The sequence below is a fragment of the Silurus aristotelis genome (genome assembly GCF_946808225.1).
Source record: "Silurus aristotelis genome assembly, chromosome: 1".
In the NCBI taxonomy this organism is placed as follows: domain Eukaryota; kingdom Metazoa; phylum Chordata; class Actinopteri; order Siluriformes; family Siluridae; genus Silurus; species Silurus aristotelis.
This window is the reverse complement of record NC_139574.1, coordinates 33,981,187-34,006,619: the sequence shown is the minus strand read 5'-3', so window position 1 is coordinate 34,006,619 and position 25,433 is coordinate 33,981,187. Positions and strand designations below refer to the sequence as shown.

The 25,433-nt window shown below is 38.1% G+C and overlaps 2 protein-coding genes across 5 annotated transcripts; both read left to right on the top strand.

Annotated features, from left to right (window-relative positions):
• The first annotated feature begins 346 nt into the window (after positions 1-346).
• Positions 347-17,540, top strand: pbxip1b (pre-B-cell leukemia homeobox interacting protein 1b). Of its 4 annotated transcripts, none has more exons than XM_083536638.1 (10): positions 347-461; positions 4,030-4,115; positions 5,410-5,541; positions 7,842-8,151; positions 9,572-9,796; positions 9,900-9,923; positions 12,039-12,085; positions 13,712-13,828; positions 13,916-14,177; positions 14,286-17,540. In XM_083536638.1, the coding sequence occupies exons 2-10, from the start codon at positions 4,056-4,058 to the stop codon at positions 15,632-15,634; spliced, it is 2,526 nt and encodes an 841-aa protein (XP_083392764.1). In that variant the 5' UTR covers positions 347-461; positions 4,030-4,055; the 3' UTR covers positions 15,635-17,540. The 4 variants fall into 4 exon arrangements, with proteins under 4 accessions (XP_083392764.1, XP_083392763.1, XP_083392766.1 ...); XM_083536637.1 differs by having other exon boundaries at positions 13,916-14,183; XM_083536640.1 differs by lacking the exon at positions 9,900-9,923.
• tlr19.1 (toll-like receptor 19, tandem duplicate 1) lies at positions 17,362-25,063 on the top strand. The gene is made up of 4 exons (XM_083536570.1): positions 17,362-20,458; positions 20,624-20,832; positions 24,179-24,287; positions 24,834-25,063. The coding sequence occupies exons 1-4, from the start codon at positions 17,924-17,926 to the stop codon at positions 24,843-24,845; spliced, it is 2,865 nt and encodes a 954-aa protein (XP_083392696.1). The 5' UTR covers positions 17,362-17,923; the 3' UTR covers positions 24,846-25,063.
• The last annotated feature ends 370 nt before the right edge of the window (positions 25,064-25,433 follow it).

Genomic DNA, 25,433 nt, shown 5'->3' with positions numbered 1-25,433 from the left:
GTTACGAGCAGAGCATTATGAAGAGTAATTCAGAGTTAATCACAGAATGGTTGGACATTTTAGAGCTCAAGTATACATAATACATGATGATTTCTGGTAGTAAAATCAGTAAAGCATAAGTGAGTGTCCTGGAGGCGCATTGGAGAGTTCAGTAGGGTCATGTTTGTAGGAAAAAACCTGCTGGATTTGGTGCAAATGTTATAATTATGATTCTAGAGCTTTGGAATGAGATGTCGAACGATTATTTTGGTTTGTTTTTCTTGACACCTGTGCTTGTCAGATATTGTGTTTGAAGTATGGCGATGCCGGCCTGTGATTGGTGCACTGTCGATAAAGGGGCGGGGAGTTTAGGAAAATGTCAGCTGCGATTGGTGGGCGGGGTTTTAGAGCAGCGAGAGCCAGGAGAGGAGCTGAAATTCAGCTGGAACTTGTGATATTCATACGATTTCAAAGGATTTGAGGTAAGAAACAAGACTTCTCATATATAAATATATATACACACACATATGCAACCTATTATTATAAATGGAAACCGTTTATCTCGTGTAACTTGCATTCTTTCGCATATCCGCAAACTTTCTCTTTATTTCCGGCGTGGCGTCCATACCAAACAAGACTCTTTCAGCCCTGGAGTGCACTACAAAAGGCGTAGAAAGCCGTTCATTTGCATTCTATTTAGGTCACCTATACAGGGAATACAAATCTGATTGGAATTCGGAACGTTGTCCAAATTTCATTAGGGTTTATTGTTATTTGGGAAAAAAAACTTATATTCATAGCCTGTTCACGTCATGACCCACTGGCTGAATAGTGCGCATACAGTATGTAGCTGGCTTGGGTAACAGGGTTTTAGCTTTGGAGCAGGGTCCAGACTTCATGTTAAGACAAACTTTTACCTTTTTTGGGCATTTGGGACGAAATAGAGGAGAATGAACCATATGATAGATGTGGTGGTCATTAAAAAAAAGAAAAGAAACAACAAAAACATCAAAGAACTGCATTGGGGGGGAAAAAAGCTCTTTCATATCAATTGCATAGATATGTGCAGTATAGGTTTTGGTTTAAAAAAAAAATCTGAGCTGCTTTGGGAATCCATCATGGTCCATTCATGGTTTAAAAACAGTTCATTTGAATACATCCCAGTACACGCACACACACTTGTCACTCACAGTTCCGCCATCTGTGTTGCCAGAGCCTTGTTCCAAAAAACCAAAAAAAACCAAAAACGTAACCCATCTAGAGCGCATGCATTTCCACTACAAATCCCACTACAAACCATTAGTTGTTCGTCAGTAAAACCATCACCAAAGGTCTTCCTTCTCATACTGTGTTGGTATACAGCATTTAAGTGTTCAAGGTTTTTTTGTCAATGCCACTATATGTGCAGACAGAGGAATCGAAATACCGTTTCTCTTCTCTCTCAAGTGTTTTTATTGTCAATACAATAAAGAATGTTCAGTCAGTGCAATATAGAGCAGTAAACTTGTAATAAATAAACCTGTACATATCTCGTAAACGTTTGAATGTGTAAGGTGCAAAAATACATCCTTGTAGACGCAAACATAATGAAGTTTTGATTATAAAAGCAGGTCATTAACCCAAAGAAACCAGTGTAGAACCTCATTACATGTTGAATATGATGTCCTAATGGTTCCCATTGGTGTCCAGTAGACATAAATCCTGTGATCTACCAGCTTTAGGTGTTCTATCAAGTAGAAATGACATGCCATCAATAGCCACAGTGTTACAGCATTACAAATTCCATTAAAACCAACTCTGCATCCATTCTAACCATTTAATTTTTTATTTTTTTTTTCCCCCTCCAGCATTGAGGAAACCTGTGAACCCAGAGTAAACCCATGCAGACACTGGGATTCATGCAAAACTCTTTACAAAGTGCATCTCAGTACCAATCGGTAAATTTAGTTGGGTTACAAATTTCAGGTCTTTACCGATACACAGTCTTGTTGATATTAATGTTATGGTACTCGATGTATTGTGCGTTAAATAATTGCGTCAGATACTTACAGATATGTATGCATTACAAGGGTAAATCATACAATTGTAGGAAATGTAATGATACCTAATACATTATATAACATATATAATTATATTTCCTATAACTGTGTGTGTGTATGATACAGCATCAACATAGAGGCACATAGCAAAATGTTCTCTCTTTTTCTTTTTTCACAGCCACTTAGTTTTCCAGCTGAGCTAAAGATTAACTGGAAGTGCAAACATCTTTAAGTAAACAGACATAAAATACGTCATTTGTCATTCATGATTTTTAAACAGAGCTCAGTTTAGGGATACAATTTGGCAGTTCACTTTATCATTCAGATCATTAAGATGGAAAAATATAGACGCTAGAACGCCACTATAATCCTTCAGCGTTCCTTTTTTTATATAGTTCTGTTCATTAAGCGTTCAGCTCAGCTGTTCTTAAAGGCTTATTTTTAGCTCTTCTCTAATTCCACTATATACTGAGTTCCCATCACATCCCCGGGCTACATTTATTCACCTCTCAAGGGGGATTTGCTATTAGCAGACCCAAATTACTGTGACGAGGATTTAAAAGATCCTTAATGCAGCGTGAAGTGTGTCACAAAGTACCTGATTAGTTTTTTGGTGTTAATAAATTGAGCTTTTCTATAAAATATGCTTGATATCTTCTTCATACTATTCTAAACATTTCAATTTTAGTAACATAATGATTGTCTTTTACTGAATTGTAGAGATCAAAACAACCCAAACGAGTGACCTATTTGGAAAAGGCACCGCTTTTTTATTTTTTATTTATTTTTTTATTTTTTGTCTTGTTTTCCCCCCATCTTATTCAAGTCTAACTTTTTTGTTTTTCCAAGAGTTTTCTGCTTCCGCATTTAAATTGCTCTCTTTTTATTTGTACTGTTTGTGACCGCCTTAGTTACCCAGGTCCCTGCCAAAACATTTGGTGTCTAACGAAAGGCTCAGTGTAGCGCAGAGTGAGATAACTACCAATGAAGATTTGAAGACTCGAGCACATTAGTGTGTGCTTTTAGAAAATCATTCCACGTTAAGTCCCCATTTCGTGTTATAATAACCTTCACTCTTCTGGAAGGATGTTCCCCTAGATTTGTGCTTATTTAGCTAAAAGGGAGTTAGTGAAGTCCATTTCTGATGTAGGTGAGGTGAAGAGGCCTGGGTGCAGTCAGTTTTTCAATTCATTCCAAAAGGCCAAAGTGCTCTATAGTAGGCCACTCAAGATCTTCCACTCCACCACATCTGAGCCAGATGTTCACGGAGCTGGCTTTGGGTCTCGAAAAAGCCAAGTCTGGGTCTCAAAGTTCAACTGATTGGATTTGGAAGCGTTACATTTTCCTAGGACTTCCTATACAATTGTGTGCCTTCAGATTTGTGGTAACAGTGGGGAAGAACCACATATCCTGGAGACTTCAGGTGTCCCAAATCAATTGTTCTTATAGACTTTGACACTTGTGGCAGAGGTCTGTTAATTTTCCTTTTATTTCCGCCTCATGAGCATATTGGAGAACGAAGCGTTTTGTCAGTCAGCATTCATATACGTGATTGAGCACGGAAATTATTCTGTCACTCTTTTACCTACCCTGTGTAAGAAAGGATTCCCATTCAGTTGTATTTCCACGCTTCACCACTAGAGGCAGACAAACAGTTTACCAATCATAAGTTACCCATGACACAACAAAGTGCACCGTTCTCCATAAAGAGTATAAAAGGCCAGAACACCGAGCAGCATTCGGCATCACGCAACTTCCGAACAGCAGCTAGCAACTGGCAGCAAGAATCACCCATGATCAATTCTAAACCCAGTAAAGTTTGAGTGTTATGAATCCTGTACTGTGTTTTTATTGACACGCTAGGGCGAGTACAATCTCCTGATCAGCGCAAACCAGATAGTAAAACTCTCTTATATGGTCCTTCAAACTAGATAGGAAACCTTCCTAACATTTGGTCCTTCGAGCCGGATTGGAAAAAAGTAAAGTTGATTTCTTTTGTGTTGTGTTGCAGTGGCTGAACAGGGCCATCGGGGGGCGATGGCTGACAACAGCAACACCAATGGCAACAGTTGGACCATTCTTCCTCCAGATGTTAAGGTGTGTGTTCTGTAATTATGGTAGGCCTGGCAATTCTTTATTTTATTTATTTGGGGTGGGGGGTGCTCTTCATTTCTTTCATACCATTTTGAGGTATTCATGCGTCGTTGCCATGCTGCACACTACATAAATCATTACACAAATCTTCACACTAAATATGGTAATCTCTGAAGTCTTGAAACAGCAAAAGCTATTTCTCTTGTTTTTAGGTTTGAGATCAACAGATGAATCTGACCATAGATCACATTTTCAGGATTGAATTTCCTGATATTTAGGAATATACGTCTAGATGTTTTCAACATCCTTTGACAAACTTTGGTGCCAGATCTTTTGCTGGATATAACTGCATCAAATCGATCGACTTGGTCAGTCTAATACTTGCTACCATTTTTTTTCCCCTTGGTGATGTCCTATGATGTAGCAGTGGGTTTTAGGTCATTGACTTGCGGCATGATGAAGCAAACGGATTTGATGATTTTATAAAGATTCTTTGAGCCTGCTTTCAGAAGCAGTCATGAGCAAATCTTTTTTTTCTTTTTGATCTTTAAATAATTTTGTTAGAGGTTAATTTTTGGTTCCAAAGTATTTGCTGATCATATGTTAGTTTTGTTCTAAATTTGGCATTAATGCTGATCAGAACGCAAAATTTGTGACACCTCCATCCTTGAGTGATGGAGGTTAATACACTATATTGCCAAATGTTTGTAGACACCTAGTCATAAGTATTTGATGTGCTTTTTTTGGGCATTGCATTCCACGTTCAGACCCAATTCCCTCCAGTCTTTTGGGGAGATGTTCCACTAGATTTTAGAGTGTGTTTACAGTATGGACATTTGTGTTCATCAGCCACAGGGGTGTTTGTTAAGTCAGGTACTTATGTGGGTAAGAGGTGCAGTCCAAGTTTAAGTGCATTAAGAATTTAATGTACCACATACAAGGACATCCTATACAATTGTGTGCCTGCAGCTTTGTGTGTAACAGTTTGGAGAAGAACCACATTTGGCAAGAAAACACTACCAAAGGTACATGGAGTTTAGCAGTATTGGTATTTAGCAAACCCTAAAAGCTTTTTCAATGCTTGTTGATGAACTATTTCATCTACATTACCATATAAAGTTTTTAAAAATCCTTCTTTTTTTAAGTTCTGCCCCATTCATTCAGGTCTTGAGTGCAAATAATGAGTGGATGAAAACCTTAATGATGTTAATATTAGGTGAGAAAATGGGTTATCGAGTGGGCCGAGGAAAATGGGTTATGGAATATCAATTAAAGTTTAATTTATGTTCTTGTATAGGAGTCTGGTGTAGAGAGCATGGGTCCGCTGTCTGAAGGGCAGGAAGAACTGCACGCAGAACCGGTTCTCACACACTCATCCGCCCTTTTAGACACACCAGCAGAGCAAACCCACCCTCCTGATCTTCCACAGGTTTGTCGCACATACCTTTCATTTCACTTGAATGCTAGTGATTTTAATTTAATTTTTTTTTTATTCCAGGAAGGATAGAATAAGGTTAAAAAATATAGTCATTGAAGCACAAATGCAACAATTACATGATCACTTAAGATACATTAGGAACAACTTGAGGTGCAGGAACAGTGTAATGGACACAAAGTACAGTGTAGTTTTATGACAAAGTAAAGATGTACATGTTATGGATTATAGCAAAAATAATGATAGTAGTTTGCATTACACCCAACCACAAGATTTATGTGCGTTTTGTACATGCCATTCCACATTTAGTTCCCATTTACAGTTCTGGGAAAATGTGCCACTAGATTTTTGGAGTGTGCTTGTGAAGATTTGTGATCATACATCCACAGGAGTGTTAGTAAAATCAGGTACTGATGTAGAGTGAGGAGGCCTGGGGTGGGGTGCAGTCAGCGTCCTAATTCATCCCAAATGTGTTCTACAGGATTTTGGTCAAATCTTTATAGCAGGCCACTCAGGAACTTTTACTCCAAACCATGTAAACCATACATTGGTTACGTATGCTTCATGGTGCTGGTTTTGTACACAGGGGCATTTGTCATGCTGTAAAAGTTTGGGTCTCCTGGTTCAAGGAAAGATAATATGCTACCACATTCAAAGACATTCTATACAATTGGGTGGTTTCAACTTTGTTGCAACAGTTTGAAGAACCACATGTGGCTGGAAAATTCAGGTGCCCCCCATACTTTATTCCATACAGTGTATTGGTTATGCAAAAATTAATCATTGTATAAATATAGTTCATTGGAGCATATTAAAATAACTTTTTTCACTGAATTTACGGTTAGGCATTGAATTTTATTTTCATTTGCAAAAAATTACAAATTGAAAAATCTATTGATTTTTATAAGCTAAAAGAAAAATCTATTTAGTATATTTACACCTCTAGAAAAAAATAAAGTACAACAACAAAAAAAAGTTTTTTTTATTTATTTATTTTTTTTATGAAATATTCACATTTTTTTTTTCTTCTTCAGTTATTTAATTTCATTTTGTACATGAACCGCATATGAACATAATTAGTTTTTGTACATCCAACATGATTCGATTGTGTATTTTCAAAGTCCTAATTAAAATCACTAACCCTTTGTAAGCTGCTTTGAGACAATGTACATTGTTAAAAGTGCTATACAAATAAAAAATGAATTCAATTTGATTGAATTGTTTAAATCTTCTCGTCTTTACCCAGAGCGATTTACAATTATTAATACGACTAAGCATTTCCTTGAGCAGATAAGGGCCTTGCTCAAGGTTTAACCACGAGCTCCCATTTTCCCTTCCTGTTATATTCTAACACCTTTACTACGAGAATGGATCACACGTGTCCTATACAGTAAATAAATAAATCACACTTTAATGAGAAACGTAATATTTATGTACGAACTATACAAGTATTGTCATATTGAAACATGAATACAATAAAAATGCAAATGAAGCAGCTACCGATGTGATGCAATGCGATTCACCCCTATTACGATGCAGTGCGATCAGAGTTCGATTCCATTAAAAGCAATATGATGCAATGGAAAAAATACGATGCAGTGCAATTCAGTATGGAACAGAGAGTTCGCTTTTCTTTGGTTCAGACAGACAGCAAATCATAAATTTACTTAAGGGCCCTCTGACTTCTAACGCATGGCCCTTTCACAAACCGGGCTTTCCTGTTCTGTTTACAGGAAGATGCAGCTCTACCTCTGCCATGTTGATCTATATTTTGTGCGACTCAGGACGCGCCTCGGCCTCTGTGGTGTTGTGACGTGTCATATTTACGTAGTAGCAGTGGTTCTGAGGAGAAATCAATATGCAAATAAAAGATTGGTCACTTCCTAAGTGATAAAAGTATAGCGCATCTACTAACAATTACATGTAAATAGGCTTTTACCAATGCATATATGTTAAAAACGATGCCTTATGATACGAATGCCAACTTGTATCCGATGCACAATTTTGTATTTTTTTTTTCACTCACTTTTTTCACTTTCACTCAGATACACCGATGCGAATTACTGAATCTTACAATCCCTACTAGGCTGCATTGCCATTAATAAATAAGAAACTTTCAATCTGATCAAATTTGAAACTGTTTTTTTTTTTTTTTTTTTTTTTTTAAATGAGTATGAGTGTTTTTAGTAATGGCGTACATTTTAAGAAAAAAAAATATATAAATGAATTGCTTCCCTGTTTTGAATGCATAAAAACTTTGCATGGGCCTCAGGTTTCCTCTTATTGTCTACCAGGTGACGCCACTAGAGGGCAACGAAGACGCAGCTGTTTTACCCAGTACTACAGTGAAAGGGGACGCGCCGTCCCGCAGCCTTGATCAAGTCGAAAACCTGACTTCTTTAACCCCAGACCCTGCTGAGCGAGGAGCATCTGGCGAAACCTCCAAAAACCAACCTCTTATTGAAACCGAATCCTTCTCTGACTCGTACACGCACATCAGCCCATCACCTGTGTACTCTTCAATTCCTGGAGCCCCAGAAGATGATGAGTTGGAGCTTTCCCAAGGGGAAGAGAAGAGTGAGCTGAGGAAAACTCTAAGAGAAGGTAAGGAATAAGTCATGCACCAAAAATGGCCTAATTTTACAGATGCACTAATTGTAAACCTGTAGCTTTTATTTAATTATTTTTAATGAATGATTTTATTTATTTGACATTTTCTCCCTTAAGTTTTGGTTGCTGGGTTTAATGAAGAGTGACTGATCTTGACAGGTCTGGCATAGAGTGTTTAGGAGTTGCCTGATCCCAAGCCACCAGACAACCTGATCTGTTCCGCATGAGGCTATATGACTTGCTTAATGATCTACCTTGTGCATATTTTCTGTGCTATGCTGTAAAAATCTTACCGAATGAAAATTATTGAACCTATTTCTTCTTGCAAATATAAGATAGATTTGGCTATGTTCCAGATATTGCCTGTGTTGTGTGCACACGTAAATGCCTGGAAACGGACATTATTTACAGAAGGCAAAGTGTGTACATAGCTGTATGTGCAAAGTGTCAGCTTTTTGTGTGCACCTGCATAGTGTGGGGCAGGAATACAGTCCAGATGGGACACCAGATATTTTTGGGAAGGCGGAAGAAAACAGGAGGATCTGAGGTAAACTCATGCATACCCTGGGCGAATACTGTGCAATACTCTATACAGACAGTAAATCAGAGAGCCTGAGCTCAGGATCAAACCAGAGTCCCTGAAGCTGCATTTAGACCATTTGCGAAATTGTTTCGAAGGCAAATAAAAAACGTGGCACATATTATATATCAACGGTTTTTATTGTTCTTCTCATCTCAAGAAACTGGGTGTCTGCTGGATGTGGAACAACTGCACAGGCACACTGATTTCCGAAACCCTGAGGAATTCCAAAAATAGAAATAATAGACGGTGTACGAGTATCGCCTCGGTCCACATGCAGTATGGCGGAGAGCACGATTAAAAAAAGCATTTCAGAACGGCATGCTGAGAAGTTTGCACTAATGATGCATTAATCAATCGAAAAGCTTGCAAAGGCAATAAAGCATTCATCTCTATAGCAACGCATAAATCCAGTGTTGGCCACTACTGAGATTTTAGGCACATGTTACTGAAATTTTAACTCTGGCATTACCCTCCCTGTTATACTGGAGATTTGTGCTCATTCAACCACAAGGGCATTAGTAGAAGTGTCCAGCAGGGTTGAGGTCAGAGCTCTACGCAAGATCTTTCACTTCAAAACCAGATGTTCCTTTGCTTTGTTCACAGGGACATTGTCATGCTGGAACAGGTTTGAGTCTCCCAGTTAAAGTAAATGGAGAATTTAATGCTACTTGATCCCAAAGGCATCCTACACAATTGTGTGGTTACTTTGTGGCAACAGTTCGAGAACGAACCGCTTACATCATACGCATACGTCTGAAAATGTCAGGTGTTGCCAAAGTTTTGTCCATAGAGTAGATTGGACTCTATCCACGCATGTCTCTTTCCATGTAGAGTTTAAGCCGGAAGAAAAGGCGAACGATGGTGACGGACTTAGGAGGAGGAATGTCTCCGTCCTGCCCCCTTTGTACCATCGGGGTGAGGAGGAAGAGGAGGAGGGTGAGGAAGAGCAGTTCAGACATCCGCAGAGAGATGGAGAAGGGGACATCGGGTTCACCTTGAACAAGTGCATTTTTGGAGCCCTCGTTCTTCTAGGCCTGGGCACCATATTCTTCTCCGGTAAATACTGAACATTAAATGCAGACCCTAATCTCTAAAACATGATGTATGTCTTTAAATTGAGTTAAAGGGCTTTCTGAGACATGGCTGTATTATTCTGCAGGTGTACTTTTTGATCTGGATGACGGTAGGTTGTATGTACGTGTGTGTGTGTGTGTGTGTGTGTGTGTGTGTTTGCATGGTTGTGAGAATTGGAGTAAGTTGAATGCATGGCTTATTATTGATAAGGGATTGATAGGAAATAATCAGTTTGATTGGCATTTTGTTTTAGGTGGGTGATCCCTCAGTTTCATGTGCATATGACTAAAAAGAAAACGGAACAGCTTATGTGAGTTAACCACTGGATTTTGCTGTTAAAGCCAAATTCTTATAATACAAATGTGGGAAAAGTAGCACATGAGGTCGGGCCACCACGGACCACCACCATTCTTCTTAACCAAGATACCCTTAGGTGGCATTTTGGTAATAATGCTTGAGAGTGCTTTCTATGATTTTTCCAATAGATGTTGAGCTCTGGTGACTGTGAAGGCCAGGGGTAATTATTTTTATCCCCCCCATTTTCATTGTCCTCATTCATTAAGCGTATGTATGGTGGCGTGATCAGGATTTCTTTTTTTTTTTATCATTGTGGAAGAAACCATTTTCGGTCAACTGAGGAGCTTGAGCTGATCCGTTTTTCTTTACACGGTTCACTAATACGCAAGAATCACTCACCTTGAATGTATGCATTCGGTCCAACCACAATATCCAACTGTATGTGCTGATGTTTTTATAAATCTAAATGTGGATATCACTCAAGTCACTGCTATTTTTCAGACACAAGCCAGTCGAGCAGTCTTTCTGACTGAAGCCCTTGTTAATAAATGCTCTTCTCCAAGATCTGATCCAAAAACAAGACCTGCTCAGCAATTTTATACATGGGAGAATTTAAATACTTTAACATTAGAAATCACTGTACATTCTTTTTTTGTAAATTATACATATTTTAATATACTTGGTATTCAGTACAAGTTGAAAAAATTTTTTTAGCAATCAAATATTAAGCAGCTTAATCACAAAATACTCTTCCAGAACATCTAGTGGTTTCAAGAAGTGTGTGTGTGTGTGTGTGTGTGTGTGTGTGTGTGTGTGTGTGTGTGTGTGTGTGTGTGTGTGTGTGTGTGTGTGTGTGTGTGTGTGTGTGTGTGTGTGTGTGTGTGTTCTTCTGCAGTCTCTTCATGAACATGTCTAACCTTAAGTATTTGAGGTGTGGGAGGTGGAAGCTCAGTGGTTAAACCATTGAACTTCTGTTTGGAAGGTTGAAATTCAAATTCCAGTAGCAATAAGCTACCATCAATTTTCTAAAAATTAAAACTTTGTTGTTGATGTCAAGGCCATAACTTAAAGAAATTAAGTTTGCCTTGCAATGTAATGTGGCGAGGCACATGAAGCAAGTACTGTTGTTAAAATACTGACAAGTGGAGAGAAGCACTATGATGCATGTAGCTTTTTATTGGGTATATATCCATATAGCTGTATTTTGTAAACATATACTTATTCACTCTAGCTCATTTTTTGCTACACAGTTTATTTATTTGAATGTCTTTCATTTATAAAGAAGGACTACTATTAGCCTGATATTATTTGGCCAACAGATTTTTTTCACTTCTGGATTAGGAAATGCTCAGCAACCGCAAATATCCTACCGGCAGCAGTATTCTGGACAGAAATAAAACATGGCATACACTTACATCCGCACCACACACACTATAACCGATATCACTGCTGTATTATGAATTATTGATTCAAGGAGTAGAAGAGGCTACAAGATGTGCCAAAGATGAGCTACAGGTAGTATTTTTTATACCAATGGACTGTATCTGTACCTGCTAACTGTACCTAAGCAAATCATTTCTGTGTATTTCGAAGGTATATTGAATCTAAATGCGTGTCCATTTCATTTCTGTACAATCTGTATGACCTGAATGAACAAATCGCATATAGCATTAACTCGTTGATGTCATGTGGAAATGAAAGTCTGAATGTAAAAAGAAGTTCATTTTACTTTAGTTTTCAGGTTTGGAAGTATATGGAGCTGGCCTTTTGATCATTTGTGTGCTTGAAGCATGTGTGCTTTTACGTTTGCATGTTTACTCACATGCTTAAAATGTTCATGTATGAAAGATTCCTACTTAATTTTACATAGACCAGGCACTGTGATGACCTTGGCTAGATTATCATTATTTCAATTATATTTTTTTAGAGGGGGATGCCGATTCCATGGACCTGAAATATCCACAAGAGAAAAAGGTTAGTTCTTTGTTCACGTTGTCCTGTTTTCGAAAGTACGCCCTGTAAAAGTGTCAATACTAAGAAACTGCAGTCTAATAATTACATTTAGCTGCAGAGGGTTAAGATATTTTGTTAAAATACGAAAAATGACAATGAAAGGTTTTCTGAAATTTTGTTTGTGAGCTGCGGGAAGAGAACATTTATGCATCAAATATCATACGTGGATTATTTTAGACATGTATATGGATATGATTTTGCCTCTGTGCACCACCTTGATGGATTTGAAACTGGTTTAACAAAACTATTGCTTTAACCTCTGACAAATGATACACATTATAAATATAATGATTATTTTAATACTCGTGAGTCCCTGAAGTCTGGAACTCATGGGTTTCAGCAGATTTTGTTTCCTTTTCGAGATGCTTTGCAAGGTTTTTTTGGTTTATTATACACTTGTACTGTGAATAGCTAGACTTTTTTTTCTCTGATACTTCTGTCACATTCACTATAAACGCCAGTAATTACTGGTGAGCCCCACTGGTATCCCTATATGACATAATCCATATCTCATAACACTGACCCCAAAATGTGTGACCGATAATGTGGTATGCTTCGGATCATAAGCCCTTCCTTTTCCTTTCATCTCCATTGTCCATTGTTTTTGAGTGTTACCAGTAGTTTGCTAGGTGTTTATATACGTGTAGGCATTTCTTGACTGCATAATTATTTTACCAAGGAAAGAGCTCTGCAATCATCCACTTTATTTGTGTTCTGTGGCTTTCCAGGCCTTCCGTGCATTCGTTCCAGTATTGCCACTGGATCCTTTCTTTTAAGAATGTACCAAATTGTTAGTATGGTCACTCTTAAAGTTTCTGCTGGAAAAATCTAAAAAAGACCTAATGATAGCTGATGGTGAAGTTCTCATGAACACCTACTAAATACAAATTCAGTGCTCATAATCTTGTGCAATTTTATTTCCATCATTTGTAATGTGGACACCTGGCAATTTACTGAGTTACTGTGTAAAAATAGCTTTAAAAACTTTTTTTTACACCTCAATTGCAGATATTTAAGTCTTACTTTGCAAAAAGCCACAGTGCTAATTATTATAATGCAGTACACCACTGGCATCTTTGCTTTTTATATACTATATATTATCCAATTTGGGAGAAAGACATGAATGCGTATTAACTTGTCACTTGTTGCAGTTGGCATAACCTGCGTGGTGGAGACTGTTCCACAATGCCCGTTCTCAAGGAGCTGGAAGGGTGTAAATCCCAAATCAGCTTTGAATTTTTGGGGTTTATATTACCAACCCCAGCCATAAGGGTTGCCAGTGCACTCTTAGTGCTGGTCCCAAACCCGGATAAATGTGGAGGGTTGCATTAGAAAGGGCATCCAGCGTAAAAACGTGCCAAATGAGTACAGATTACAGAGTACAGAGTACAGGCGACCTCTAATGGGAGAAGACGAAATAAGTTATTATGGTATACAATGAAGTCAAATGATTTATTTCATACATGGTATTTATATTTTTTTAAGTTTATCATATCAAAGCTGGTGGAAAGTGTGTGTGTGTGTGTGTGTGTGTGTGTGTGTGTGTGTGTGTGTGTGTGTGTGTGTGTGTGTGTGTGTGTGTGTTAGGAGTGGTTGAATGCTGATGCACAAACGGGCACCCCTGGAGGTGTCCAGCCACCAGATATACTGGACGAACTAGCCAAGGAGAACCAGCAAATTGCAAGTTTAGAGGACCAGCTTCAGGTAGTTCCATACATTTTTATCTGTTTTGTGTCTTGTACATTGTACATTCTTTCTAGACTTTTTATTTTTCCTATTATTTAAACAAAGAAACAGGAAGTGGATTTCAAGGATGCACAACTGCAAGTGGAAGAAAGCACCAAGGAGAGACTGAGGAGGGAAGAGCTGGAAGCAGAAAACCAGAGGATGAAAGAAGAGTTGGATAAACTGCCTGCCTTTCAGAAAGAGTACCAGCAAGAGAGTGAAAGGGCGAAGAAAGAAAACGAGAGAGTAAATAAGGAGCTGGAAGTGCTTCCAGTGTTGCAGAAAGAGCTGGAGCGTTTACGAGATCAAGTTACCGAACTCACTCAGGGTACAGGTGAAAAAAAAAAAAATAAAAAAATTATTTGCTGATAAAGTATGGATAAATATCATGTTTTGTTTACCTTGTCCATTAAACTGCATTCATTCTTTCTTTTAGCGAATGTGCAAGCTGGACTGCCCTCTGCTGGGCATGAAGAGGTACTTGGTAGTAGTCTGGAGAGGAAAGAGAGAAAGGATAAAAAAGCTTGGGATAAAGAGAGGATAGAGAAAGCGCTTAAGGCAGAAAAAAAGGAATGGAAGAAAGACAAAAACCTAAAGGTAACCGAGCAAGACGGCAAAGGAAAAAGCGCGAAGGATGGCAAAGATTGGCAGAAAGAAGACATCAAGCAAGGGAGGCTCAAGGAAGAAGGGAAAAATGGGCAAAAAGACCATAAGAAAGAAGATGCCCAAAGATGGAAACTTGATCATGGGAAAAGAGAGCCTAAGGAAAGAACTGGGAAAAGAGAGTGGAGGGAAGAGAAAAAGTGGGAAAAGGAGAAGCATGACGAATTTGTTGAAGAAAGGGGGGAGAAAAGAGAGATAGGGAAAGAAGGTAAAGAATGGAAGCAAAAGAGAGAGCATAAAGACTTGAAGGAAGAAAAAGAATGGAAAAAGGACAAGCAAGCAAGTCGGAATGACAAAGAATGGAAAGAGCAAAGTGAAAAAAAGGAGTGGAAAGAGCGAAAGGAATGGTCGGATGAGCGAGAGAAAGGCGATGACAAGTACAAAAGTGACAAAAGCCAAAAGGAAAAAACGAGGAGAGGCAAGAAAGATCATCACAACGAAAATGGGGAAAGAAGAGAAAGGGAGGAGAAGCGTCGAGGTGGGAAAGAGGAAGACAAACCGAAACGTGGAGGCCGAGCAGAGGAATGGAAGGCGGAGAAAAAAAACAAGGACCGTAAGAACCATAAAGAGGAAAAAGTGAGCGGAAAAGACAAACACGAGGCATCGCATCATTTATACAGCGACAGAAAGCGGAGCAAAGACCACGTGCACGTCGACTACTGGGCTAAGCAGAGGGAAAAGGTCCGTCACTTTTACGGGTCAACAGAAGGGTGCGCCGATGTGACGGCATGCGCACGCGCAGAGGGGCTTGCTCCTGTTTCTCAACAAGATTTCGAGGCGTTCGTCTCGGGCTATTTGACGAAACTTCAAGGAAACCAGGACCAAATTTCCAGGAAAGAGGAACTCAACAAGCTGATTGGCGAGTTCTTCACTGACGGAGTCTTTGTCCATGACCAGATACCATTCAGCGAGTTTGTGGAGGACGTGGAGGACATATTGGAAGACATGGCTGATGATGATGATGACGAAGATGATGATGACGAAGATGATGATGATGATGATGAGTTAGAGAATGTGATGGATGAATTTGCAGTAGAGGCAATGGTAAAATTTATGATTCAGGAGAAGGAGGGAAACGAAGAAAAAAGAGGGGGACGAGGAAAGAAAAGGATGAAGGGGTAACAGGTTGCATTATTAAGAGGCTCTTGATTAAAGGGGTTACGTGTTGGGGCTTTGCTTTGTAGTTCCACATTTGCTGCACCCCTTCGGTTTAAAACAAGGACATCAAAAAACTGCTACTGTTCATGCGTTTCCTGGCTGTAGATGTAATCAGAGTGTGTGAGGGAACATCACGCTTCCTGCAACATAATACCCTGTTCATAACCGATGACGTTAGATTTACAAGCAAATCAGGCAACTGTGCCCCTAAATGTTAATATAACAAGAATGTGTGTAAAAGGGAGCCACTTCCTGGTTTTGTCTCAGTGGTCCAGTAATTTCAGGAAAAAAAGAATTCTGTCGACCATATTAAAAAAGCATGAACACGCACATTTGCGTTTTCGTTGCAATCAAAGGGTTTTCGTTATTGCTTTACGGTACACTATATTGCTAAACATTTGTGGACACCTCATTAAACACCCATTATGTGCTTTTTGAACATCATTCCATCCCATCCCATCACTGCCCCTGCTGGGCCCTCGAGCAAAGACCCCTAACCCACAACCGCTCAGGTGTAGAAAAGAAATGAGATAATTGTAAGTTACTCAGGCAATTAAGTGCAACTGGCAAATGCTGTAAAAGTACATTTCAGATTTATTTCCTCTTTGCTGTAATAATCTCCACTTTGCTCTTATATTAGCCTCCATCTATATATTAAATTCCACTATATATTAAAACTTGTCTATGGGGATTTGTGTTAATTCAGCCACAAGAACAGTGATTTTCACCCCTCGTGTCCAGGTCTGGGGTGTAGTTTGTGTTTGGGTGTTCAAGCCCCAACACAGCTAAGCTGAAACTGTTTTGCCTCAGGGACGCTTTATCAAGGCTGATCCTGCGCTCTGACCCCAGTTTCCTAACAAGCTGGGAAATGCAATGTATATAAGACAAATCCCCTGATGTTTGTGTTCTTGTTATGCCTTCAACTTTCTTTTGGGAAAACCCACATATGGGTGTGACAGTCAGGTGTCCATATTCTTTTGGTCATATAGTGTATGTTCATCTATAGGCAGGGTTAGTGTGTAAGAGTATTTTTTGTGCAGCATTTTAAAAATACAGATTCTTACAATATTGGTTGAATGTAGGGTTTTTTTGTCTTGTTTTACTATAATTCTATAATATCACGGACCACATTTACAATTTTTGGTACGTTTTATTTATTATTTTGTTGTTGTTTCTGTGAGAATATCTAGCTTTGTCTGAGACTTAAAGAAGTAAGGAATTGGTATTTTTCCACCCAACCTGGTTGATATAATGTAGGGTAGAATTGCACTGTCAGCAGTTTTGTTGCGCATGTTTTCGGGTATTGCACTTTACATTCTGGCTTGTTTACACATGCAAAAAAAGAATAATAATTTTAAAATGCGTCCCAAGTGAGAATATTTTTTTCCCATATGTATACATGCAAAACAGACACCAGAAGTCCGTCTTGCAATTATTTTCTGAGCAATACAAAGCTGTAATAATGTCTTATGATAATCACCTAAGGAAAAGTGAGCAAGTGTGTAGCACAGAGCTGAACACGAATTTACATTAAGAGCATATAGTGAACCTGTTCAGTAGTGTTTAGGAAATAAGAAATACAATAATATATACAGAGTACTTTGGATAATGCTGAGATGTCTGTGCTTAGCAATAGAATCAGGGAATAGAATAAACCATCTTTATTGGCATTCTTTTGTTGTTTGCTGCTGTTTTTTTTTGTTTGTTTGCTTTTGGTCAAGCAAAACAGCTATTTTAAAATGCAGCGTGCTACACTTTTTCAGTTCCGCTTACTCTGTGGTCCATCTAAAAGGGTTTGTGTGAAAGGTTACACTTTGTGCATTTTATTTTTGTTTTTCACATTTCACTAATAAAACCAAATTCACCCAAACTGTCCGTCTCTAACTAATATATGATTTTTAAAAAAATTTCATCGACAAGCTGGTCGAAATGCAAGTGAAATTTCTTTACTCTTAGAACATCTTATACCCCTGTAGCACCAGAAAATTCAGTCCAAGTGCGTTTCCTCTTGATGCTCTTAAGTTTACTAGGCTCCTGCCTGAGAGTCACTTACCCAGTGCGGGTCCTTCCTCAAATGCAGTCTACATGATTTAAATAAAACTGAAGGGGAAACAAAAAAGAACCCACCCAGTCCTCTGAGGTTTCAAAACGTGAGATTTTGTTCAGTCTGACCTTTTATGCAACCGCAAGGATTAAATACTGCACTGAATAAACCCTAATAAAAACAAAAAAAGGAAATCTCTGGCTCAAAATATGGGTATGTACAAACTAACACCTGTGCGTTCGACTCTGCGTTTTTGCTCGGGATTCGTTCTGTGTTTTAGTATGTTTACTGTAGTCACTGCTCTCATTAATGAGCACTGCAAGACTTTTAATGAGCATCTCCTCAATGACATCGGTACCTTGTGCTATTATCCGCCTGGGCTCGGTCCCTATGCCGAATGCAAAGGTTTAGATTTCCAAAAGGATCTTTCGGAGGTTGCGACAGGAGTTCGATTTCTCTGCATTTTCACTGATTCAACAATGATTCCAGCTGGTGCGTTCTCTCACCTTGGAACGATTGAATTTCTAATAATACATGGCTACAATCTCAGGAGGGTTGAATCGGGTGCCTTCTCAGGCCTTTCCAACCTTAAATACTTGTATGTTTATTTCAATGACTCCAATTGCAGCAACATTGTATTGGACAAGTCTGTGTTTGCTAGATTGGAGAATCTAGAAGTCATCCACTTGAAAGGTATTAATTTGTCTAACATTCCCAATACGACATTTAAGCATTTGGTCAGTTTAGTGAACTTTTCTCTGGATGGCGTTTGTGTGAAAGAACTTGGCGATGTTTTATGCAAAATCCCAAATGAAATGTCCCACTTGAAATCTTTAAAGGTGTTGACCAGCGGGATCACTTCCATCAGAAGTGCTCAGAAAGGATGTTCGTCTTGGCCTTTCGCTGTACTTGCAGGAATTCGGGTTTTAGATCTTAGTCTAAACCCTATTAAAATAATAGAGGCCGATTCTCTGGCAGTGTTTCGAAACCTTTCAAGTTTCTCACTAAATTTTAATGGTGTTTGGCTGGGACAAATTTGGGAGTCTGGAGTCAGAAACTTGAGCAGGATTTTACTTTCTGGATCCATCATGGAAAAATATGCTTTAAAGTCCAAAGACATGTGTCAACTAGTTTCTAAATTAAATATCCACGCTCTCGAACTGACCTATGTACACTTTGATTCATTGTCAATGGAAGATTTCAAAGATTGTGGAACAGAGCTTAAAGAACTTGGTATATTTTATTCAAATGTCAAGCAGCTGGACGTAGGATTCTGGAGAAGCATAGCAGGAACACAGACAATGGAGTTGTATAGGATTGCATTAACTGAAGCTGCGTTCTGTGATGCTGCAAACGGGACTGTTTGGAATGTAACTACTCTGAATCTAATGGAGAACCATCTAACCATTGTGAAAATGCACCAGTTTGTTTGCACCCCTCTACTCGAGCAACTACTACTTTCTAAAAATGCCATTACAACTCTAGAACCCGAAGCGTTCAGTGGGTTGTATCGTCTTAAGATTCTCAAACTTTCCACGAACAAGATCAAAACGCTCGCTGCCGATGACTTCCAATCCCTTCGATCTCTGGAAGTCCTGCTTATTGATGAAAATGTGATTGAGAAAATCGAAGAGGGGACATTTAGAAATCAGGAGAAGCTGCGCGAACTTTCATTCGGAAGGTTGGAATACGTCTATAAGTTACCCCTGAACTTACTCTTTTACGGTTTTCCAGAAAACTTGGAGCGTCTCAGCATCGATGCGAATTTCGGGACTGCGTTTTCTTTCGGAAGTATGGGACGACCCAAAAAAAACTTGACATTTGAACTAAGTGGATTGGAGCTTAACATGGACAACTATACTTCCTTTTTGGAGTCCATCCGAGAGTTTAAATTAAATACCCGCCGTTTTTTTTACAAGATCGACTTTTTAGTTCCTTTTTTCACCAATCTAGAATTGTTAGAATTTACAGCTGACCCTGAGCAGTTGTTCATCAATTACACAGGAATCAACAGATTGCATTATCTTAAGCGTCTTAAACTCATCAACCTTAATTTCTCAAACCACACCAATCCCGGAATGACCTTCTGGAATCTAAAACGCCTACGGATCCTTGTACTCTACAACTGCCGTCTGAACTTTCTGACAAAGATGATGTTCCGAGATTTGCAATCATTGGAACTGTTGAATCTCTACAGTGCCAACCCTTTGACCTTAAAGGACGGGATGTTTGATGCCCTGCCAGTCTTGAGTGCTGTGGTGCTTGACAGAGTGGACTTTCAGTGTGACTGTGACATGGGCTGGTTCCTGGAATGGGCGCAGAGCACACGAACACAAGTCATCAATCTGCAACAGCAGCAATGCATCTGGCATTACCAGAAACTGAATTTGTTGTCCACCATGGAAAAATTGTGCCAGACAGATGTGCAGTACTTGTGCTATTTGGGCACCGTCAACATCATCAGTCTGCTGCTGGTCAGTGCTCTCTGCTATCGGTTTGCCTACTGGCCCTGCGTGGTCTTAATCCTTCGCCTCAGAGGATATATGGAGAGGAGGTTTGGTAAATTTTGGTGGAGGAGAAGGCAAAGGCACGGACTGAATGATCCAGAAGACGACATGAAATATGATGCATTCGTGTCATTTAGCAGCCGTGATGAAGCTTGGGTCCTGGAGGAGTTGGCTCCAAGGTTAGAGGAACAAGGCCATCCCAGGCTGCGACTCTGCTTGCACAGCAGAGACTTTGAGGTAAGACTTTTACCGATCTATTCATATAGTGTACCTTTTTAAACAGGCCATAGCAATCTGGCTTTATTAGTAGTTTTGTCCTGAGACTAATCGCCTTGAAAAAACTCATTTTCTAGGAGTGATTAAACGAATACCAAAGATTTAGACATTATTTATTTATTTCAGGTGGGAAAGGGAATTGTCGACAACATCGCAGAGTGTATCTACAGCAGCCGGCGCACGGTGTGTGTTCTTACTCGTCAGTATCTGCGAAGTGACTGGTGCGGCCTGGAGATGAGAATAGCAACGCACCGGCTGCTTGAAGAAGAGAAACATCGTCTCATTCTCATCTTTCTCGAGCGCATCTCTCTATTTGAACTCAGCAATTTTCACCGGTAAAACTTTCACCGAATAGACAGCAGATTTAGAAAGTAACACTGCAATCATTCAGCAGCTTCTAGCAAAAGCAAGAAGACTGAGTAGATCTGTGTTTTATTAGCATTAAATTCCATATCTAAATTGGTGTCTACATTTTGTAATCTTACCCTTTAGACATTAAAACTGTGTTTATAGGACTGTGGTGAGACCTGCTATGTTGTATGGTTTAAAGGCAGTGACACTGACTAAAAGACAGAAGGCGGAGTTGAAGATGTTGAGATTTTGATTGGGAGTGCCGAGGATGGACAGGATTAGAAACTAGTTTATTAGACAAGTTTATTTTTTTATTTGATATTTTTTTTTTTTTGTACCGTCATAGGGATGAAACACTGCACCCTCCTGCAATTCTATATTTGGTTTTTGAGAACATAGAAAAACAATTGTGTGCACCTCACCCACTTCCTTATACAAACATATAACCTCAAGCAGAATGCAGAACCACCTTCAGCAACAGTAACATTTATCAGTCTCACAAAGTTTTGGCGAAATTCCGGCCCACTTTTCTTTCCAACATCACCTCAGTCCATTGATGCTTGAAGGCATTTGCTTTATACACAGCATCTAGCTATTCAGATTGATTTGATTGTTTTCAGGCTATTGATTTTATAGAATGTTGAATAACAGTTTGTTGGTCTTATGACCCTTCCAAGATTAATGATAAGCAACATCATTTACTGATCATCAGTTACTGATTTTGAGTATTTTTTCAGTTACACTTAGGTTGTGGAAGTGGTCATTTCCAAAAAAAAGGGAAGTGGCAGCTAAGTAGTTAAGATGTGTTGTTGATTAGCATATCCTGAGTTAATACCACTACTGGGCCCCTGATCGAGGACCTTAACCCTCAACTGCCAAAGGTATGAGTGAAATAATTCCAAATCTATCTGGTTAAGGGTATCTGCCAAATGCACATGTAATGTAAATCTTAATGATTGAAGAAAGTAATTAAGGATTTCTTATTCTTTCCCCAACTGGTTATTAAAATTTAGTTTTTCCACTCCATATTACAATAACTTTCTTTCGGCTTTTCCCATTAGGGGTCGCCACAGCGGACCATCCGCATGTTTGATTTGGCACATGTTTTTACGCTGGATGCCCTTCCTAACGCAACCCTCCCCATTTATCTGGGCTTGGGACCGGCACTAAGGCTTGTGCAACCCTAATGGCTGGGGTTGGTTCTCTGACCGGGGATCAAACCCGGGCCACAGCGGTGAGAGCGCCGCATCCTAACCACTAGACCACCAGGGATTTTATGTAAAAAAAAAAAAAATTGTAGTTGTTGTCACCTAAAGTTACTTTAAATTTTAATAGAAGCGAACTACATGGTTGAATGGCCCTGATGAATACAAACTTTAATTTCTTCCTTAATATATATATCCTATCCTGGATTCAGTATCGGAACTGTGAAATAAACAAAATAAAAAAAAAAAGGGAAATAAGAGCAACATATAGACAGGCGACTAACCGTAAAAGCAATGACCTTGTAATGCTTTGGAGGGTGTGGGACGCTGATCTGCCTGATAGCCATTACTTGAAGTTTCACTGAATAGTTTGATGAGCGTGTTCATTTTTCAGACCATATAATATAACGTTATGCACACCAAACAGGGATTTTGGAACAGTTTTTCAGGCAGCATTTCCCACCACCATTATCAAACCACTAGTTATGGTGATATATTGTGTAAAATCATATGCATCTTTTCAGAGTAGTTCCAGATATTGAATTGATAGCAAGGCACACTGAAGCTGTTTTGTAAGATCCTTTAATTTGTATGAATCACTTGTGAAAATTAGGAGGTGACTAATAAGTAATGATAGGTGAATATAAATATAATTTTGTGCAGAGGAAAATTAACAACAGCAGCACCCTGACATACTTAAGTTACTTAACTTTTTAAATCAGCGTATGAAATGTATATGAAGTGCTTTATTCCTGAAGGGACACAACAATGCAAGAGTTTTGCATTTTTCCACATATGACAATTGTAAAAGCACTAATATCAGGGGGTAATAAATAAATACATAAAAACATACCTAATAATAATGAATTAATAAATCATTATAGCTGTGGTCATGCTTAAGATGCCATGTATCAGCAGCTAATAGCTAAGAAAGTCCTAAATAAAGGCACAGATGCACCATAAATCCGGTGCCAGTCCCAATGGTGTTTTCCTGCTGTGCATGTCCTGGAGTACACTAAAATCTAAAAGAAAAATGGACAAATCTGAAGCATCTAGCTGTATAGAGCATTTTCTCAAAGCTGTAAGGGTTTTGTCAAGATTTTACTTAAAGGATCGATGAGAACCAAGGATGAGACTTTATGCTGATCCAAATATAGGAATCTTCTGTAATCCAATTACATCACTTCAATTTAATTAAATTCATTTTATTTGTATAGCGCTTTTAACAATGTACATTGTCTCACAGCAGCTTTACACAGATAATGTGGTGATAAAAATCAATAAGATGTTCTTTATAAATGTAAGTTTGTCTCTGATGAACAAGCCGATGGCGACTGTGGCAAAGGAAAAACTCCCCGAAATGGCATTAGGAAGAAACCTTGAGAGGAACCAGACTCATCCTCATCTAAGGAATCTTTGTGTTTACAGGAGTGTCCCAACTGCAAAACTGGATAATTACTGTATAAATGAAAGTTTAAAATCTATAAGGGTGGCTTGAATAAGTAGCTTTAATTTCTTTATTCATGTTTCATTCATGTATACATTTATTACACAAACATAAGAATAGATGCTCTGAATCAGGTGTACTTCTATTTTTGTTACCTGAGGTTAAATACTAAATTTAAATGAGATGAAATATCTCTGATTATTATAAAAAAATTTTTTTCATTTTTATATATAGGATATTTTTATTAATAAGGAAGTGATTTATTTATTTCTAATAAAAACATTAATTCATAATAAAAAAGGAATCCTAACAGACATGACTTTCAATCTTTAAATGACCAATTATATTCAATAACATAAATATAAAAATAAATAAATAATTGTAGAATTGGTTATTCACTTTGCAAGGCAGTATATATGTGAATGGTTCTTGAAAAGCAGAATCATTCAGATTTGTAATAACTATGTGTGTGTGTGTGTGTGTGTGTGTGTGTGTGTGTGTGTGTGTGTGTGTGTGTGTGATATATATATATATATATATATATATGTGTATATATATATATGTATGTATGTGTGTGTATATGAGAGAGAGAGAGAGAGAGAGAGAGAGAGAGAGAGAGAGAGAGAGAGAGAGATTATATATCTAACAATATTCTTTTTTTTTTTTTCTTTTTCATAGCTTGGCCAAGCTGGTAAAATCACGCACGTATTTGGACTGGCCACAGGATAAGTCAGAGAGGATACACTTCTGGGAACGTCTGAGAAGAAACATTGCTGAAGGCGAAATGGTGAGGCAATCACTCTTTTCCCTTTTCTGGTGCATTCTACACATGATCATTATGTCTCTGATTTGATGCTAGTTTTTGCTCTTCTTTAATAAAAATTGTTGGCATGCATGAAAGACCAGCCAGATAAAGGTCATAAAAATACATTATATAGACAAATGTTTTTGGGCACCAGTCCCTAATATTTGTATGTGCTTTTTGAACAACCCATTCCACATTTAGTGCCTATTTTCTGTTAAAATGACCTCCTATAATGATCTCTAATTTAATAATGATATTGAACTTGGAGGTGGAATTTTTACAGTGCGAACACGGACGGGAAGCATAATGCACACACAGCAAAAAGTTTCAGGGTGGTTATAAGGAATATAAGAACTCTAGTGGACCAGAACTAAGTGTGGTATGATCTGTCATAATGGATAAAATGAGAACTACAGGACATCACTGTCCTGAAAATTTAGTGATCAGTAGTAGTAGTAGCAATATTAATAATGACAATAATTATAATAGCAACAAAATCCTATGTCTTCATTTCCTTTTCTTTTCCAGGATGCCCCTTAAAACCATGGACCGCATTAAGTTGACAACAACATTTAAATCTCTATGCTATATGAAAAGGAAAATAGCATAAAATAATGCAAATCTGTTTATCAACATTTGACCATTGTGATATTTCTATAAATGTCCAGTTTATTATTCATTCTCATTATGCATGAATGCTATATTTAGCAACAACAGGGGTTAAATTTATGCTGATCACTTTTGATTAAATGTTGCACCATTATTTATTTATATATAAATATTATATATATTATAAATATTATATATATATATATATATATATATATATATATATATATATATATATATATATATATATATATATATATATATATATATATATATATATATATATATATATATATTTGTAAACATTGTGCTGTATTAATAGGATGAAGCGCTGTACTGATTTTTATTAAAAGGTCATTTAAATACACTATATGGGCAAAAGTATTGGGACACCTGACTTCTCCAGCCATATGCAGTTCTTCTTTAAACTGTTACCAAAAAAATTGGAAGCACACAGTTGTATTGATTGCCAGCTCCATGAAAATATTGTTTATATGGGTTGAAGTGAAAGATCTTGAA